The sequence below is a fragment of the Xiphias gladius genome, chromosome 19 (genome assembly GCF_016859285.1).
Source record: "Xiphias gladius isolate SHS-SW01 ecotype Sanya breed wild chromosome 19, ASM1685928v1, whole genome shotgun sequence".
NCBI classification, from domain to species: Eukaryota; Metazoa; Chordata; class Actinopteri; order Istiophoriformes; family Xiphiidae; genus Xiphias; species Xiphias gladius.
Window position 1 is genome coordinate 14,430,391 of NC_053418.1, and position 17,070 is coordinate 14,447,460.

At 39.2% G+C, this 17,070-nt stretch overlaps 1 protein-coding gene across 3 annotated transcripts in view; it reads right to left on the minus strand.

The window, feature by feature from the left end:
• Window positions 1-329: 329 nt before the first annotated feature.
• The window catches only part of vps13a (vacuolar protein sorting 13 homolog A), a 39,857-nt gene continuing 23,116 nt past the window's right edge, over window positions 330-17,070 (minus strand). Inside the window, exons 49-76 of one of the 3 annotated variants that reach the window (XM_040155471.1) lie at window positions 16,579-16,715; window positions 15,991-16,285; window positions 15,103-15,207; window positions 14,782-14,928; window positions 14,109-14,240; window positions 13,785-13,918; window positions 12,786-12,854; window positions 11,205-11,337; window positions 10,586-10,643; window positions 10,152-10,323; window positions 9,438-9,591; window positions 9,068-9,214; window positions 8,789-8,870; window positions 8,619-8,688; window positions 8,137-8,251; window positions 7,928-8,041; window positions 7,519-7,664; window positions 7,311-7,392; window positions 5,154-5,267; window positions 4,759-4,834; window positions 4,277-4,440; window positions 4,019-4,064; window positions 3,705-3,828; window positions 3,271-3,385; window positions 1,305-1,390; window positions 900-1,023; window positions 674-748; window positions 330-421 (exon numbers count right to left, since the gene is read on the minus strand). In XM_040155471.1, the coding sequence (XP_040011405.1) occupies window positions 371-421; window positions 674-748; window positions 900-1,023; window positions 1,305-1,390; window positions 3,271-3,385; window positions 3,705-3,828; window positions 4,019-4,064; window positions 4,277-4,440; window positions 4,759-4,834; window positions 5,154-5,267; window positions 7,311-7,392; window positions 7,519-7,664; window positions 7,928-8,041; window positions 8,137-8,251; window positions 8,619-8,688; window positions 8,789-8,870; window positions 9,068-9,214; window positions 9,438-9,591; window positions 10,152-10,323; window positions 10,586-10,643; window positions 11,205-11,337; window positions 12,786-12,854; window positions 13,785-13,918; window positions 14,109-14,240; window positions 14,782-14,928; window positions 15,103-15,207; window positions 15,991-16,285; window positions 16,579-16,715 (3,267 nt within the window). In that variant the 3' untranslated portion in view covers window positions 330-370. Of the gene's footprint in view, window positions 422-673; window positions 749-899; window positions 1,024-1,304; window positions 1,391-1,554; window positions 2,117-3,270; window positions 3,386-3,704; window positions 3,829-4,018; window positions 4,065-4,276; window positions 4,441-4,758; window positions 4,835-5,153; window positions 5,268-7,310; window positions 7,393-7,518; window positions 7,665-7,927; window positions 8,042-8,136; window positions 8,252-8,618; window positions 8,689-8,788; window positions 8,871-9,067; window positions 9,215-9,437; window positions 9,592-10,151; window positions 10,324-10,585; window positions 10,644-11,204; window positions 11,338-12,785; window positions 12,855-13,784; window positions 13,919-14,108; window positions 14,241-14,781; window positions 14,929-15,102; window positions 15,208-15,990; window positions 16,286-16,578; window positions 16,716-17,070 lie in introns of those variants that run through there. The other 2 variants (XM_040155472.1, XM_040155473.1) reach the window with 2 other exon arrangements.

Below are 17,070 nucleotides of genomic sequence, written 5' to 3' on the forward strand. Positions count from 1 at the left end.
GTGTCCAAAAGGATGAGTGCAATCAGAGCAAAGAGAGTGAGACAAAGTTTGGTTCAATGCATTCTGAGCATCTGTGGTATATTAATGTAAGTCAGCTGTCCATTTATAGCAATTCTGTTAGCATGCACACATACAAAATACGCACTCAGTCTTTTATCCAACATTCAACATACAGCGTGTGTTTTTAGCACTGTTCACATATGGAGGTAAACAAAACTAGCATGCAGTAAAGAACAAAGGCACTGACACACACACAGACTTTGTGTGTGTGTGTGTGTGTGTGTGTGTGTGTGTGTGTGTGTGTGTGTGTGTGTGTGTGTGTGTGTGCGTTTTTTTTTAATCCTTATCATTCCTCGCTCTTCTTGATGATTCAGTATTTAGGTAAACTCTCTCTTGCATCCTCCAGTTTGGCAAGAACCCACTGAAATGAAATAAGAACTGAAAGTTACAGCAGATTTTAGCACAATCATTTACTGGGACTCCATGTTGGCCTCATATCTTTGGCCTGGATTCCACAGGGAACATGCGTTTGAGTAAAACAAGGTAGTTCAGATTGTTTATATTAAGATAGCAGATAACAGTTGGACATTTCTGAAATAAATTCACTTTAAAAATGGAGATTTATATAAAATATGTAAATAGGAGCATGTGTTAGTCCAAATCATGAACTCACCTTGGCTATTTCAGGAGTTTTGAAGTTTATGATCTTCCCAAACTCCTTGGCATGGAAGACTGACTTTACTCTCTCCTGTAGTATACAAAACAAGGTTTAATGCAATAATCTGCTAAATAACTGTGTAAAACCTGTGAGAAATTATTAAAAACATTTGTTTCATTAGGGGGAAAAAAAGGCACTGTAGGGTCTGATTTGGATTTTGATTTGGAGTTTACTTTTGTACCTTGGCTTCAATGCGAAGGCGACGGTCCTCTACAATCATCGGCTCCTTGGTGAACTCTTCAAACAGATACTGCCATTCACAGGTCAGCTGGCCAAATGTGCCTTTGGTCACAAAAAATATGCCCCTGGAGCAGAAATCACAAAGACGGGGTTAAAAGGAGCCATTAATATCTCCTTGTCAGACGCCATAGGGGAAGGATACAGTACACTGGTGGTTAGATAAGCTGTCTAACACTGTTCAGTGTGGCTAAATGCACACTGTTCCCATTACTGGTATGGATACTGTAGCTAGTTTGTTTTAACAGCTTTTAATAAAGAGCACAGGAACATTATATCCATTTTTACAATAACGAAATAAGATATACACCCATTTCGTATTCAGTCAGAAGCCAAAAAAAACACCCACCTCTTGGTTATCATGAGAAAGTCGGAATCATTGACCTTGGCATGAGCAAAATATCTGTACTTGGCAAAACGTCCATTCTCAATTTTCTGAAAGGATACAGAAAAAAAAAAAAGTTGTATATTTAAACATACAGCTAGGCAAAAACAACTCGATGTGTGAATTAAACTAAGAAATGAATACCAAGACATCTATGTTCCAAATGCCTACTGTAAATAAGCATGAGCTACCATGGTCCTCTGCAAAATACCTGCACAAAACGTAACTCTAATGGAAGTGGAAAATGTTGTGAGGTAGTGAGGATAGATGGGATGAAACAAAGAAAATGGCAGGTGGAAGTTTAAAACATTTTATTGAGGGCAGTGAATGACAGAATGAGAAAACAATCATTCAATAATGAAGAAAACAGACACTTGGAAAAAAAATCTCTAAGTATGAGGAATTAATGAATGTCTAAACAATGACAAGAAAGGTTTCTTTTGTTGGTTGTGAGAAAATGATGAAAGAAAAGAGTAAGGTAAAACGTAGAAGAGATGGAGTTAAATAATGAAAGATAAAGATACTCAAAAAATAAAGAAAACAGACACCAGGTTATTAAAGAGCTAAAAATATAAAATACATGGAAACACATTTCTTAAGTTACTCAAGGGCCTTTCTTTGGGTTGTTTAAATCTTCCAGAAGTGAACTTCTAACTGACAGACAGCAGGCAGAAAACAAAGTGCAGCACAGACTACAGACGTCACTTCTAGCCATTTTCCTCATCACCCTCATCCTCTGAGCCAGTTCTACGCCATTCACTGTAGGCCCATCTCCTCTGTGGACACGACAAGAGAGAAGAGTCAAGGTCACAGCAGAGAGAACCAAAGCCTGTTTCTACCCAGACGGCTACTGTATGGTATGGATCCAGTGGCACAGGCTCACTGTGATTAGCCAGGCTCGTTGTGATCTTTTAGGTTTCCTCAAAGTTACCACGATACAGTGCTACGATACAGATGAGTGACAAATTAAAGGGGGGAAAAAGAAGAATAAAATGAGGGAAGAAACATAACAAATGCAAATGCTTCTACACAGAGCATGGGGGGGGGGGTGTCAGTGAATGGTTTGATGTGATGTGAATGATGTGAATCATATGCTATTGCCCTCACAGTCACCAGCTGCACAGCGCTCTCCACCACCATCCTCAAAACACCAAATGAGGGGATAACGTTTGGCAGAATTCAGAGATTTGTAGAATCTTTACAAAGGAGCACTGAAGCTGTTCTGGTGGCTCGCTGTGGCTCCAAACTTCACTGAGGCACTTTAATTTGTCACCTGTCTGTACATTTTAGGGAAAATCCTACACATAGGATCGATTAGCTAAATGGTACAGCTCTGACCTGAGACTCGCAAGCGGAAACTTCAACCCACTCCATCCAGCAGGACTGTGAGATAATGTCAGCACAAAAAAGTGACCCACAGCTTAAAGCTCGTAGTGTAGACAAAGCAAAACTGAAAAAATTTAAAGCTTCACTAAAATCTACAAATATGAGAAAACCAAGCCACTGACACACCGGCTCTGAATCGCATTCAGGTTAATCACACGGAAGTGAGCTGTATTGCTTTCTATGACACTTCAGGATAATTAAAATAAAGCATAGCGGATGTTTTCCTGTAAGAAATGAATAGCTGTCTGCATGTGGTGGCTACATGTATGCACACACATCAACGCACAACTCCTCGGGTTTGAAGTCCTTGTTTACAGCGCATATTGTGTACTTAACTCACTAGTAAGTCCCAGAAATGGCAAATAATAATAATAACAATAAAAATGATAATGATACGAGATCCAGTTGCATTAAAGTAAATCTTAAACAGAGTTTTCCTCATCTCGGTTAAATGAAAAATATTAACCAACTGTTATTTGCCAAGGACTGACTATGGAGAGCTAATGACGCAGGGATTTTTGCGTCATCAACTGGTGTCATTTACCTGGAGCATCTGACTGCCGACGCCTTCCCTCTCCTTATATGGTCGTATGACTCCATCCTCGTGGATGAAGCGAGGAGGACGTAGAGATTCTACATCTTGGGAAGTCTCAGCCGCCCTAAAAACAAGACAAGATACAGAAATGCATTTTGAGACACAGCTTCCTAACGCACGCAAACAAAAAAACGGGGCAGCATACTGCGTGGATGCATACAAGCAGTATGACTGCAGCATGCAAACACACTCATATGTACATGTGAGCACAGACAAAAAGTGCTTCTTCCATGGCCTGACGACCAGCTGAAGCTCTTAAATGTTCTAAAACCACTTTCACTCATCTATCTGCATATACACTGGTGTTGTAAAGACATTGTCACATGCACACGACTGTGGCACAGTCACGGGAATACATACTGTACGTATAAAAATAACCATACCTCTTGATCCCTTGGAATGTACTGCTGGCCATGTCAATAATGCCCCCTGTAGGTCTGGCTACTGCACCAACCAGACCTTTCCCAAAACCCTTAAAGAAGCCTGCCGCACCCTCCTTCTGGGCTCCTGCAAAATGACACATCGCCAAACATCATCACATTTACGGAAATGGATATGATTACTCTGAAAATCCAGAGGAGGACAGATAATTATTCAGTATTCTATTATATTTTATACCATTTCTATATTTTATGCCACTCATTTGGTCAAAATAATTGCACCATTAAATTTTCAGAGGGGATCAAACTCATCATACCTTTAATAGGTTTGGTAACAATCCCTGTGATCCCACTGACAAACCCCTGAAAAGAAAACACAACAATGTCACCAAACAGCAGTAAGTCGCTCATTATGGCAGAATTCCCTGTGGCCAGTGGTCAATTTCAGGCCAATTTACTGGACTATTGTTACTAGTTTAACAATTTCTTAATAGGCTCTTGTCAAAGGTATGTTTTCTGCTGATATGCATGAATTTTTTATTTTTTTTGGTACAAACACTAAATTTTCTACATACAGACACCAGTCCTTTTCCACCCCTGGTCAGCCCCTCTCTCAGGCCACTGGGTTGTTTGTTCATAGCTTCTCGTCTCTTCTGCTGGTATTCCTCATCCATCGTTATGGCAGCGACACCCTTTGCCATGGCCCCTGTTATCCTGGAGGCCGCACCTGCTATACCCCCTGGACGACAGATATGAATCTTTACAGGTTGCTATATTGTACGAAACATCTATTGGTTCTTGAGGTCTTTTTTTGGGAAAACTGTTATTATGTTACTCTTCCTACCTATACATTCTGTTTATACTGTACATAAGAATAACAGAGTTTTGTCGAAGGAAAACCTAAACTAAACCCCAAAAATGGGACCAACATAATGTGTATGTGCAGCTGTATCTATAACATCCACAGAAAACCCATTCTACCCAATTCTAGATTCTACTAAATGGGATCACACCCCATTGTACAGAGATATGACATTTAGACTAATTCTGTGCTTACCTACAGCTCCTCCAACCAGAGCCTTCACCCCAAGAGCCATTCCTTCAACAAATTCCTCTGGCCCCTGGATGGCTCCCTGGAAAACCCCGCACAAAACAGTTACACATGAAAAAGAAACAAACACACTGTCAACACCGCTGGGGATCTAAAAAGAGCCACACTGTAAATGTTGACCTAAACCTAATGCTGATAGTTTTATGGACTACACATCTGAAATATTCCATAGGTTTTCAACAGCTGCTAGCAAGCGCTGGACTCCGTAAACATACTGAAAAATAAAGTCTCATGTAAATGTTCACCTGAAATTATGAGCACCAAACCCGAACTTTTTTTTTTTATGCAACAGCACTGAAACATTGTTATACTGCTCCTCAGTAGATGCATTACATTCCTACCTGATAGGGCTCATAGAAGAAGGCCTCCACTCCCTCTGACAGTCCTCTGATTAGCCCAAAGGGATTTCCAAGCACGTCCAGGCCCAGCACCAGCACATACATCTGTTTAATAGCCTGAAAAACATAGGAATAGAAACCTGAGTGCCAGCGCCTGGTTTGCTGTGTTTTCATACTGTACAATTATTAATACTTAATGCCCTGAAGGAAAACATAAATCACACGGAAAATACACAACTAGTCACTTCTGCGGTTCCCGGGTTATTATGCCATTGGGGTCGTGCATATGTGCATTCATGGAGTGCGTTAATTGAATCAATGGAGCTGTGACAGAGAGTCATAGCTCCACTGATCCTCGTATTCTCTTTAATGATAAAATTCTGACTATTAGAGACAAAATTCACCACCTCCCGCCCTCAACCGGCTCTGATTTATCTTCAACCACAAGAACCTTAGAAACAGCTGTAAAACCTGATATATACTTAAGACAGTTTTTCTCCCATCGACCTTCGCCAACTAACAGCCACAATGTCTTCATCTAAAGCATCAACCTGTCTCTTAGACCCCATCCCAACTAGGCTGCTTAAGGAACTTTACTTTCTTTACTACATATAATCAATATGTCTTTATTAACAGGCTATGTACCGCAGTCTTTTAAAACAGCTGTAATTAAAACTCTTCTTAAAAAGCCTACTTTTGATCGAGATGTTTTAGCCAACTATAGAAAAATATCTTACCTCCCCTATCTCTCTAAGATCTTTAAGAAAGCTGTCGCCAACCAGTTGCGTGACTTTTTACATAATAATAGTTTATTTGAGGATTTTCAGTCAGGATTTAGAATGCATCATAGCACAGAGACAGCACTGGTGAAAGTTATGACCAGTGTTATGCAAATGATACCAAATTTTACTCAAGCATGCCTTAAGGACATAAAGACCTGGATGACCAGCAAATTTCTGCTGTTAACCTCAGACTTCTCTAGATGCCATTGCCCTGTTCTCCAGCACCACTCTTAGGAATCTCAGAGTTCTCTTTGATCAGGATATGTCCTTTAACTCACACACAAAACAAACTTCAAGGACTAACTTTTTTCACCTACATAACATTGCAAAAATTAGGCACATCCTGTCTCAAAATGATGCAGAAAAACTAGTCGGTGCTTTTGTTACTTCTAGGCTGGATTATTGTAATTCCTTATTATCAGGCTGTCCTAACAAATCTCTAAATACTCTCCATCTGATCCACATTGCTGCAGCGTCAGTACTGACAGGAACTAGGAAAAGAGATCATATTTCTCCTGTGTTAGCTTCTCTGCGATGGCTCCCTGTAAAATCCAGAGTAAAATTTAAAAATCCTCCCCGTCACCTACAAAGCCCTTAATGGTCAGGCACCGTTATATCTGAAAGAGCTCATAGTGCCCTATTACCCCACTACAACACTGCGTTCCCAGAACGCAGGCTTACTTGTGGTTCCTAGAGTCTCCAAAAGTAGAATGGGAGGCAGAGGCTCCTCAGCTGTGGAACCATCTTCCAGTTTGGGGCCGGGAGGCAGACACCCTCTCCACGTTTGAGAGTAGAATTAAAACCTCTCTTTTTTGATAAAGCTTATAGTTACGGCTGGTTCAAGGCTTGAACCAGCCGCCTAGTTATGCTGCTATAGGCCAAGACTGCCTGGGACTTCCCATGTTGCACCGAGCTCCTCTCTCCTCCTCTTCCTCCCCATCTGTACTCTTCAATCCCATCAATGCTCGTTACTAACTTGACTTCTTCTGTCTCCTGTAGTTTTGTGCTTTCACATCTCTCTCCTCTCTCTTCCTGTCACAGGTATTTCTGCCTCTGGAGTCTGGATCTGTGACTGCAAACCACCTACTGCCTCCATGATCCTGCTCAACACCCACTGCTTCAAATATTATGATTGTCATCTGTTATTATATTTAGTTTTATTAGTATTATTATTCACCTTATTATTATAATTATTAGTTTTATTATTAGTCTCATTATTGTTACACATCTTTGTTATATGTCTACTGTGTTGGGTTTCTGTAAATATAACTATAAAGAGTATGATCTAGACCTGCTCTATATGAAAAGTGCCCTGAGATAACCTCTGCTAGGATTTGGCGCTATATAAATAAAACTGAATTGAATTGAATTCAGTTACCTGCTTTGAATAATGTCTGATCACCTCCCACTGTAGCTGCTGAGTGGTGCAGAACTGGAAAGTCAGCTCAAAGAAGGCCAGCCTGAAATAAATGATGTATAAATCATTCAAGTAGCAGGAATTCCTCCAAGAACAACTCAAGCAAAATAAATGAACGCTACTGTGTGTGATTTATGTGTTGTCTAGGGGCCATTTTGTGTGTTCATACTTGAAGACAACATCCTGCACATCAGTCAGAGTTGCTCCGATACTCTTCAGCAGCAGGTTGAGGGACTGGACAGGGATGAGTTCTTTATCTCTCTGCGCCTTCAGGCCATCTTCTCCTCCTGTGCTCAGAGAGAAACTCAGGTGCAGCTGCAAACGCAAAAACATAACTAACCATGACCGATATTGCATTATTAAACTCACAACAGAAATATACCTTGTACGTATTTTGTGAATTTGAATATTTTTATGTTGTTTTATTCTTGTGTTTTTTTAGACAGTAAATTAATCAAAGATCTAATTTTCTAGTTTTACTTTTTTCAATCACTTAGGGTGTTGTTGATGGAGAAGACAATGTTGTGACCAATTAAGAAATTTGTCGCTATAATTATGAAACAACCAATTTCACACACCTTGATGGGGGAAATGTGGAAGTACTCATAGAGGCTGATGGGAGAGGTGTCAGTGGCAGAGTCAGAGTTTAATTCTGTCTTTATATACTCTATGTCCTTCTCAAACAGTTCCACCTGGAGGAATAAAACAAGCACAAATAAACAGGAACATGAATCTGAACAAAACACAGGGTATGTTAACTGTGTGTACATGAATGTATGTATCTGACCTCCTGTTCTGAGCTCATGATGCTGGCGTTCTCAGGGGTTAACAGGTCCAGGATGGCATACAGGAAGCCCAGATCAAGCTTCAGATCCATCTCTTGAATCAACACCTTGAAATACCTGAGGTGGACAGACATTTCATTAGGCACTTAGGAGCCAAACTGAAAAAACAGATATTCCAGGAAGTACTGTATATGCCAGCATCTGGCTTTAATGGGTTATACAAGCTTTTCAAATTAAAAATTAAAAAAAAAAAAAAAAAAAAACAGGCAAGTGAGATTTTGGGGAGCAGATCTGGAGGTGCCAATAAAACAAACAAACAAACAAAAACAAAACAATGGACATTTGTCAATAAGAATCAACGTATAACCCTTGCCTGACTAGGTTGAAAAAAAATTGAATACTTCACGGAAAAGAAGCATAAGATGGAAAGTGCATTGTGCATTATGAGGAGGAATGAGAAAAGAATCAAGGGAGAAACGTTTACTTGATGCGAGAGATATCAGAGTGCCCTGCTGCTCTGGTAACAATGCTGATATCAGTCAGAGGTTTGGGTTCTGTAAGAAAAAAAGAAAAGAGAATCATAATACAGACCCAAACACTGCATGTAAACAATACATAGTGCAAAATTAAACATGACAAGGCTGATTAACATACCTGAGTCCATGGCGATAGACTTTGGAAGTTTTACAGTGTAGAAAACATAGGGGAAGATGGCTCCTGGCAGCTGATTCTGGATCTGTAGGAGAAAGGATGTATACCGTAAAACTAATGTTATGGATACAAAGGAGCAAAGAACACCAAATGCATTCATGAAGGCAACTCTGGGTTGACTGGTAGTACTGTAAGACAGGCAATAATGAGATAGATTTTAGCAGAGGTGAAAAATAATTTCAACCCTACAAGGTTTCTTTTTCAAGCTGCACTTCTTTTCACCTGTATGCGGTGGATTTGGACACGGTAGGCTCTCTGTCGTGGTGAGACGCTGTACTCCACCTTCACCCCAGGCAGGAAGTGTCTCCTGAGAGGAGCGTCACACGGCTGCAGCATCCGCATATCCATGCCATTGGGAGTAAAGGACACCTGCGAGACCATTACACCACAAATTTTAACCATTAGAAATGCTACTAATGATTATTTTCATTAGTAATTAACCAGGTGCAGCTCTCAGTTTAATGAGTGAGTATACACCCTACACAGTTAACATGAAATTGACAGTTTTCATTTGTATCATTTTCAGATTTTACCAATTACTTGTTACCAGATCGATTCAGGTATATTTAAATTACAATACTATGAGTGTAACCTGGAAGTTGTTTTCCAGGTCGACGATGGCATTGTCTACGGGTGCAGATTCCATGTACTCTTTGAAGCTGTTCTCTAAAATCTCAGCTTCTTTAGCACTCAGAGTCTTCCACCGATTCTTTTTCTTAGGCTTTAATTCCCACACCACATCAGAGCTACGACAAGAAAAGAGAAACAAGAGTTTAATATTTGTAAAATCATGCAAGTATTATTTTTCAAACTGCAGTATTGTTTGCAAAACTACATGATATACAGGTAAAAAGTTCTGTTGCTACTCTGTTATTCCACAGTAACAACCATTAACATAGCAGCCTCTTTTGAGATAAGTGGAGCTTCACTTTATCTGACCTTTAGTGAATTTTTACTTTTCAAATGAAAATTAAATCCTGTATTTTTTTTTTTTAATCACACAAGCAGAAATAAAAAGACAGAGAAGGTCACTGATATATCTATAATTCAATCCAAATTGCTTGGCCTTCGATTTAATTTCACCTGAGCCTCTACTCTCTGAGGCTGGATGTTGTCGGTCAAGACAAGCTCAACTGCAAATCAAAGAACCATGTGTTGACTTGTTGTTGACTTACTGACAACATGACTATCTATGGTTTAACGCACACATTTTGATGTATTGGCAGTGTGCAATGGTCGTGACATGAACATGTGCCTTATAGGGCCTGGGCCTGGCCAGGTTTTGTGTATTTTGCCTGTTATCTACCTTGTGATCCCAATAAATGAGACCTCCTGGCTGTTGCTGTTGTTGACCAGGGACACACCCATGTTCTTTAGCGACAGGATGATTTCCTGTTCAGCCAGCTGCGCCTTCTCGCTCTCACAGAGCAGCTTGTAGATACGTTTCTCTTCCGTGAACAGAACAACGCGCTGGAGACCTTTGAATTAACAATAAACCCAAAACATACTGATTTAACACTTATCACACATTTATCCCCAAAGGAAAAATTCTTTCATCACAAACTGTATTTTTTGACAGTTCTAGCAATTGTGTTCTTAGAACATGGTAGCAACCATGCACTGACAATAAACTTTTAATCGTGATGATCATTTTTAAGTGAATATAAGATTGTGTAAAGCAAAATTACGGAATGCATTTAAGAGGTATGGGCATTTCATTTCAAACTCCTTGTACTTCACCTTCATAAAAAGAGATCACAAACAGTTTTCCCTCATTGTTCATGTCCTCCCGCAGGTCCTACAGATGCAAGAAAAACAGACAAACAGACATACTGTTTAAACAAACATCACGGTGTGTCATTTAACAATTTCACATTTTAAAAGTGTGTTCACATCACCACCGCAATAGTTATAGTTTGACATTAATACAAAAACATATATATTATAGTGTTTACAAAGTGTTAAATAACATTAATTTATTTACCATAAAGTTTCTAACAACCTACAGATAACATGTAGCACAATGAGTTCAATCTTCAGGGGGTGGACTGTATTTACCACGTGAGCCTATTACTATCCCATGATTTTAGCTAACAAAAGAGCTTTGTTTTACTTGAGAGACTGGCTTATGAAGAGCACCTATGTTGAAATTTTCAATGCAAATATTTAGTGTCATAAAAGTACTAAGTGCTATGGTTACATGGTCCATGTGTTTTAACATTAAAAGCAGACCAACTGGTGCAGACAGAGGCAGAAGCAACTTGACAAGTTAAGGACTTAAGATGTCTTTTGAGAAAATTGTTGAATTGATAAATATTATTGCTCAGGCACAAACATTATTCTGGCTCAGGTACAGTACCTCCTCACTCTTCAGCTTCCCACTGTAAGTGCCACACTTCCAGCAAAGCTCTCGGGACCCAGTGGGTTCAGCCCAGGTATAGTGCACAGCCTTCTCAGCCTCTAGCTCATCCTGCTCTGTCATCTTCTGAGAGCTGCATGCACATGAAACCCACCCAGACACACACATATTGTATATATCAGAGACATGAGTTATAACTACGAAAAAGTAAGAAATAATATTCCACTGATTTACGGCGCAGTAAGCAAATAATGAAAAAGGGTACAGTGTAACAGTAAAACAGAGGACAATATAACAGAGCCCAGCCACCAAGAATCTACCGCCATGACAACCATCCAATCCAAAATACCTGTCTGACAAAGTACACAAACAATTCCCATGAACAGACAGAAATACGAAAGTGTATCACAGTACAATGTCCAAACACTGAGAAGTCCCCAATACCTCTCCTGGAGAGATAAGGTTTGATTATGCACGTTCACATTAATACTGATCTTGATTCGGACGAGACAAAGCAGACATAAGAAAATGAAATAAAGAAAGAGGGGAAGTGGAGAAGCCATAATCTATGCATGGAGATGAAAGGCGTGAGGTGTGATTCCGTTGTCAGAATCCCATCCAGTCAGCAGCATTCAAAATTTGTATTTCTACAAGAAAAGATGATAACACTTCATTGGAGACAAAAGAAACATAGTAATAAATTAGTAAATGGGTTTAGATGTCTAACCTGCTCCTTTTCCTCTACTCCAATGATCCCTAAACATTTTGGGTCAGTGTAAATTTCTCTATATATAAATATATAGTTGGTTCTTTATAAATAAATTATTTGGAAAACTGTGACAAAGCAGATATCCTTGTCTCATGTATTGAAACAAAGTATTATTACAATAGAAGTAGTTCATGATACACATATCAAAAAACAAAAGTACAATGATTACTACTCCATAATGTGATAATTTTTGACAAGGCCTACACAGTATTTATTTCTCATTGGCAAGGCGAGGAGGAGATTAGACAAACATACCAGAATCCAGAATACCAGCATCAGAGCAGAAGCAGTCTCCTTCTACTTATCTTTACCTGTACTCTTGATCTGACCAAACTCTGCACTCAAGTGACTGTGACATTAGTCTTTTAATAATACACAAATTCATATTTAAGTGCTGCATCCTGTGTGTGTCTCTGTGTGTGTTTACTGGATTAATTACTTTGGTGACCTTTACGGTCTCTCATCCTTTTCTGATTTGTAATTATTGTCCTTGAATTTGTCGTTCAATATTACTTTCAGCTTCACAATTGCTTCCAGTAAAACTCTCAAAGGCCAACTGCTATTCTCAACCTTTGCCTGGAAGTGATTTGAAAGAAATTGCAATTTCGTGTGTAGAAAAAAATCTGCCAACTCAAGTTCTCTGTTTTCTATCCTTAAATCATTTGGCACCCACAGAAAGTGCAACAGCAATAAACAACTTAATGCAACACTTTTATTTTTTTCATTCTCCCCTTGTGTTCTTTATTCCCTGTCTTTCTCTCTCTTGAGTTCAGAGTGTGTCAGAAGAGTTTCTCCTTTTCATATTTTTCTACCTGTCCTCCTCCACTGAGAAGGAGAGGTCGAGCAGCTCATTAGCCACCCACGTGGTTTCTGTCCGGCCGCTGCATGGACCACAACACACAAACATAAATCGCTATCAGCAAAAACAAATACTGTTAACAGTTAACAATTAAAGGTTGCTGAGACAAGAGAAAAAGGTATTTTCATTCAACAAATTTGCAAAATGTGAATGTTGTGCATGAAGAAATCCTACTTTAAAATTAAAATTTCTGTTTATAAAGTGAGTAATATGAAGAAATGTCATTCAGAAAAAAAGTTGCTGAGAGAGAGATGAGCAGAAAACCTTAAATAAAAAATAATATACAGAAACCGACTGAATACGCATGGCACAAATGGCAAAAAATTGTAGTTGGCTTTTTGAGAGACTTTCTGTTTACCTGATTGTGCACTTTTTCATCTTAAAGTGAGTGTGGCACATTCACATCATATTTCAAATGAAACCTGGAGCCCATTTGAAGCACGTTTACGGACAACAATTAGACCAAAGAAGCACTGTAGTATGATGAAATAAAGCAGTAGGAAATGTTACGCCAAGAATGTTTTCAACTAACACTTTAACTGAAGATAATAGGTTCTGAGCAAACAGAATTTCCTACAAATAGTTACAAAAAGTCTTAAATTTAGCTTCACTAAAATCAAGTATGTGGTACCAATCCATCCTCAGCAACTACATTTTACTCCTTTCCTCATCCACTACCCAAATTCTTCCTCTCCCTTGCTCCTCAAATAGTTAATATATTGAGCTCAACAACCAACTCTAATTTTTTCATTTTTGTTTTATATGTTTGATGACATGATGCGCCATGGTGACATGCTTCATCCCCATGATTAATATCTGAGTTCTACCCTTCTCAGTGTCAGCCAATTTGCAAATTACATCCTATCCATTAAGTATTTAGTGCTGACACAAAATGTCAAGATTTAAAATTGTCTATTTATCTCCTTCTAACTGCCCCCTTCTGTTCTCTCACCTCTGATGAATCTGAAGAGTCTGGTCTTTGGTGTGGTTGATGATGAGGAAGGGAGCCGCGCCATCATGATACTCTGAGAATCGGATTGTGGCCGAGTGCTCTGAGAGGTTGACATCCACAATGATCCCACCCACCTGCAGAACAGAAAGCAATATACTGGAATAATGAAGGGGTTTTTTAATGTTCTGGTAGCCTATGTGAGTAGATTTTAAAGACATACATCAACATTAACTATCACATATGGAAATGATGTCTCTTATACAGTACATCCTGTAGAAGATTACTATGCACACACAAACATTATCTCTGTGTAAGTCTTCTTACAGAGTTGTCCAGATGCAGCAACAGGCAGTTCTCTGGTCGAGTGAAGTCAATAGTTCGAGGAGGCGATAAACAACCTTCTACTTTGATCTTTAGCCACTTGGCGTCGTTCTCAGGCCAGAAAGGAATTCCTGACTGAATGTAGAATAAAAGAAAACCTTAAATAAAATGGTAAGGGCTTCCTCTCAAAAAGTTAATCAGTATTTTAAAAGCCCAACCCCTGGAGAGGTTAGCTATTATTTTGCAGTCATCTCTAGCAATCTGACAAATTTTGACAGCATAAAAATCAGACTCTACTTTGACTTATCACATCACATTATTTTATAAACTCTAAATTTGTGAATGCCAAGTATCTTCAAAATCCTGTACATCTGTCTATCTACTGTACATCTACAATCCGTAACGTATCCTCCTGATCCAGACATTTAATTTAAACGTCAAAAACATTTTAGGAATTAATAACACCAACAATACAATAGTATTTCACATTAGTGAGAGTCAAATCTATGTGACATGACCAACCGTTATATAGATCTACTTTGTGGTAATGATAGTCAATGTGTACAGCATTTCAATCCAGTATAATTCACTGGGCTGTGAAAACCACAGTATTCCAAAAAAAATGCATGTCCAAGGAAACACTGATGCAACTGATGCACTGATGTTTGGCTCTGACCTGTTCTGGTTGTGCCTCTGTCCAGTTTTCCTGCCCCATCTCACATATAAAGACACTGTGCTTGGTTCTGTTGACCAGCATGTAAAAGGGCACAAAGGTCACGATGCGGGTCAGACTGAAACTGCTCGCATCAATCTTCACACCAACCTGGGGTCAGACAGACATCACACAAATGCGATATCATACAGTAACACACCCTGCTTTAGTTACAGACAAAAGTCATTTAAAATTCCATCTAATAGCTCTTCAGATAGAAAATTTTGGGACAGTAAGTCTGAAAGAGTTTGTGTCTGAATGCCAGCATCTGTGGCAAACTCTTACCAGGTAATCTTTGTACCTGCCTTTACATTTCACATCTCCATGGCTACCAACTGTATCCAGGGAGAAATCATCAGAGAGTTCACTGTCTGAAATCATAAGGCGGACCTGAGGGATGAAAAGAACGAAATCACAGTCATATACAGTAGGAAATTACAGAAGTTATTCATTGTATACTGTATGCAACCCTCGGTATTCCAGTGTACAAACAAAGAAACATTGACTTCAAGTTGGCTTCAATGCTATATTTCATTTTGGATAAGTATTCGTTTATTGAATAATAATGAAAGGGGTTGATTTTAGATGATTTAAGTGAAAAATCTGTCAAATTCAGTAAACCAGTAAACCATTCACCAGTGTCTCTCTGCAGTGGAATGTACTAATTCAGAAGGATTTCTTACATATTAATGCTTTTTAAAGACCTACGTATGGTTGGGAATATTACTGTGATGTCAGTTATGACTTATGACTTATAACTTGTAACACCCTGACAACTGGACTGAATTAGCATTTTGTTTCACCTCACTCAGTATCATTCATAGAACAAATCTGAGATGTGGGTCGCGATTCAGAGGTTATACAACAAGGCAAGACTTGGATCCCCTTCCCCATAAAAAGGGAATAAATAAATAAATAAATTTTAATTGATCAACTTAATTCATCAACTCTAAAAGAGCAACTCTAGGCATATTGTCAGTAGTTTTCAGCTCTCAAGTGTTTATCTGGTATCATCACTTGACATTGCATAATATGAATCAATGTGGTTGTACTGGTCCTCGTAAAAATATGATATATACATAAACCTAGTTTAAAAAGTGAAAAACACCTGAAGGGCAATTTGTGTAAGAAAACAACAGATAAAAGGGCAGCTGGAAAATTGATTCCCCTTACCTTATTGTTTTTCAGGAAGTACCGAGGCTTGAAGGAGAAGAGCAGGGGCATGTCATAGTCCAGGGGGTGTTTACGGTGGATATCATCAGCCTTGTACTGCAGCAACCTGCCTGTCTTATTCACCATCCAATAGGGTGAGTGGATAGCAATCACTGTCTGGCCCCGGTCATATTTAACATGCACCGCTATGTCTAACTCAGCCGTCTTCCTCTCTGTCCCTTCACCATCGCTTTCGTCATTCTCTTGTAGAGACTGGAACACGATGAAGGTGATCTCTTCCTGGTCACTTTGGAGACTGTATGACAAGATAGTTTATTTTGATGAGAAATGTTATTGTTGAAGGTAAAAAAGATTGATGATTTTATACAGTGTCTCTCCTCTGTATAATGATGATGATGATTTATGTGTCCCTTTCTGTGCTGTAGGCTCAAAAATAAACTATCTGGGAAATATGAGCCCTCCCATAAACAGAATTACTTTTTCACAAAAATGTTAGTTATGACCAATATACTCACAATATGTAGACAACAATAACACAGTAACAATGGGAGAGTAAAAGAGTCACAACAAATGAGACTGAAGTCAGACCTGTACTCAGCAGACCAGTCCTCGGCAAAGTAGTTCAGTAGGCGGAGACCGAGTCTTGACTTGTTGATGACTGCGGTGTGAAGCTGGGCCGAGTGGCCTGGGTTCAGAATGGCCTCAGGGGCAGCGACTCCACTGTCCTGTTGAGCATCAGGCAGAGAGGGTCACTGAGTACAACAGTGAATCTGACGTATCAGATTTGAGCAACAATATTGGGTTACGAAAAAAGCACAACATGACAAGACAAAAGCAGCCAGGCAGCCACCGCTTTTAGTTGATGCCACTTTTGTATGAAAATCAACTGGACTGTCAAGTAATAAGTTACATTATTATTATTGCACATAAAGGCAGCTGTGACCAGGCACTGTTTTAAAGAAACTCCTTAGTGGTGCAGTCACTGATGCTCGAACACCCACGATCTGACAGATATCTTCTGAAAAGCAATGCATTCACCAGGAGTGTTGATAAAAATATAACCCAGATGATCAAGAACAA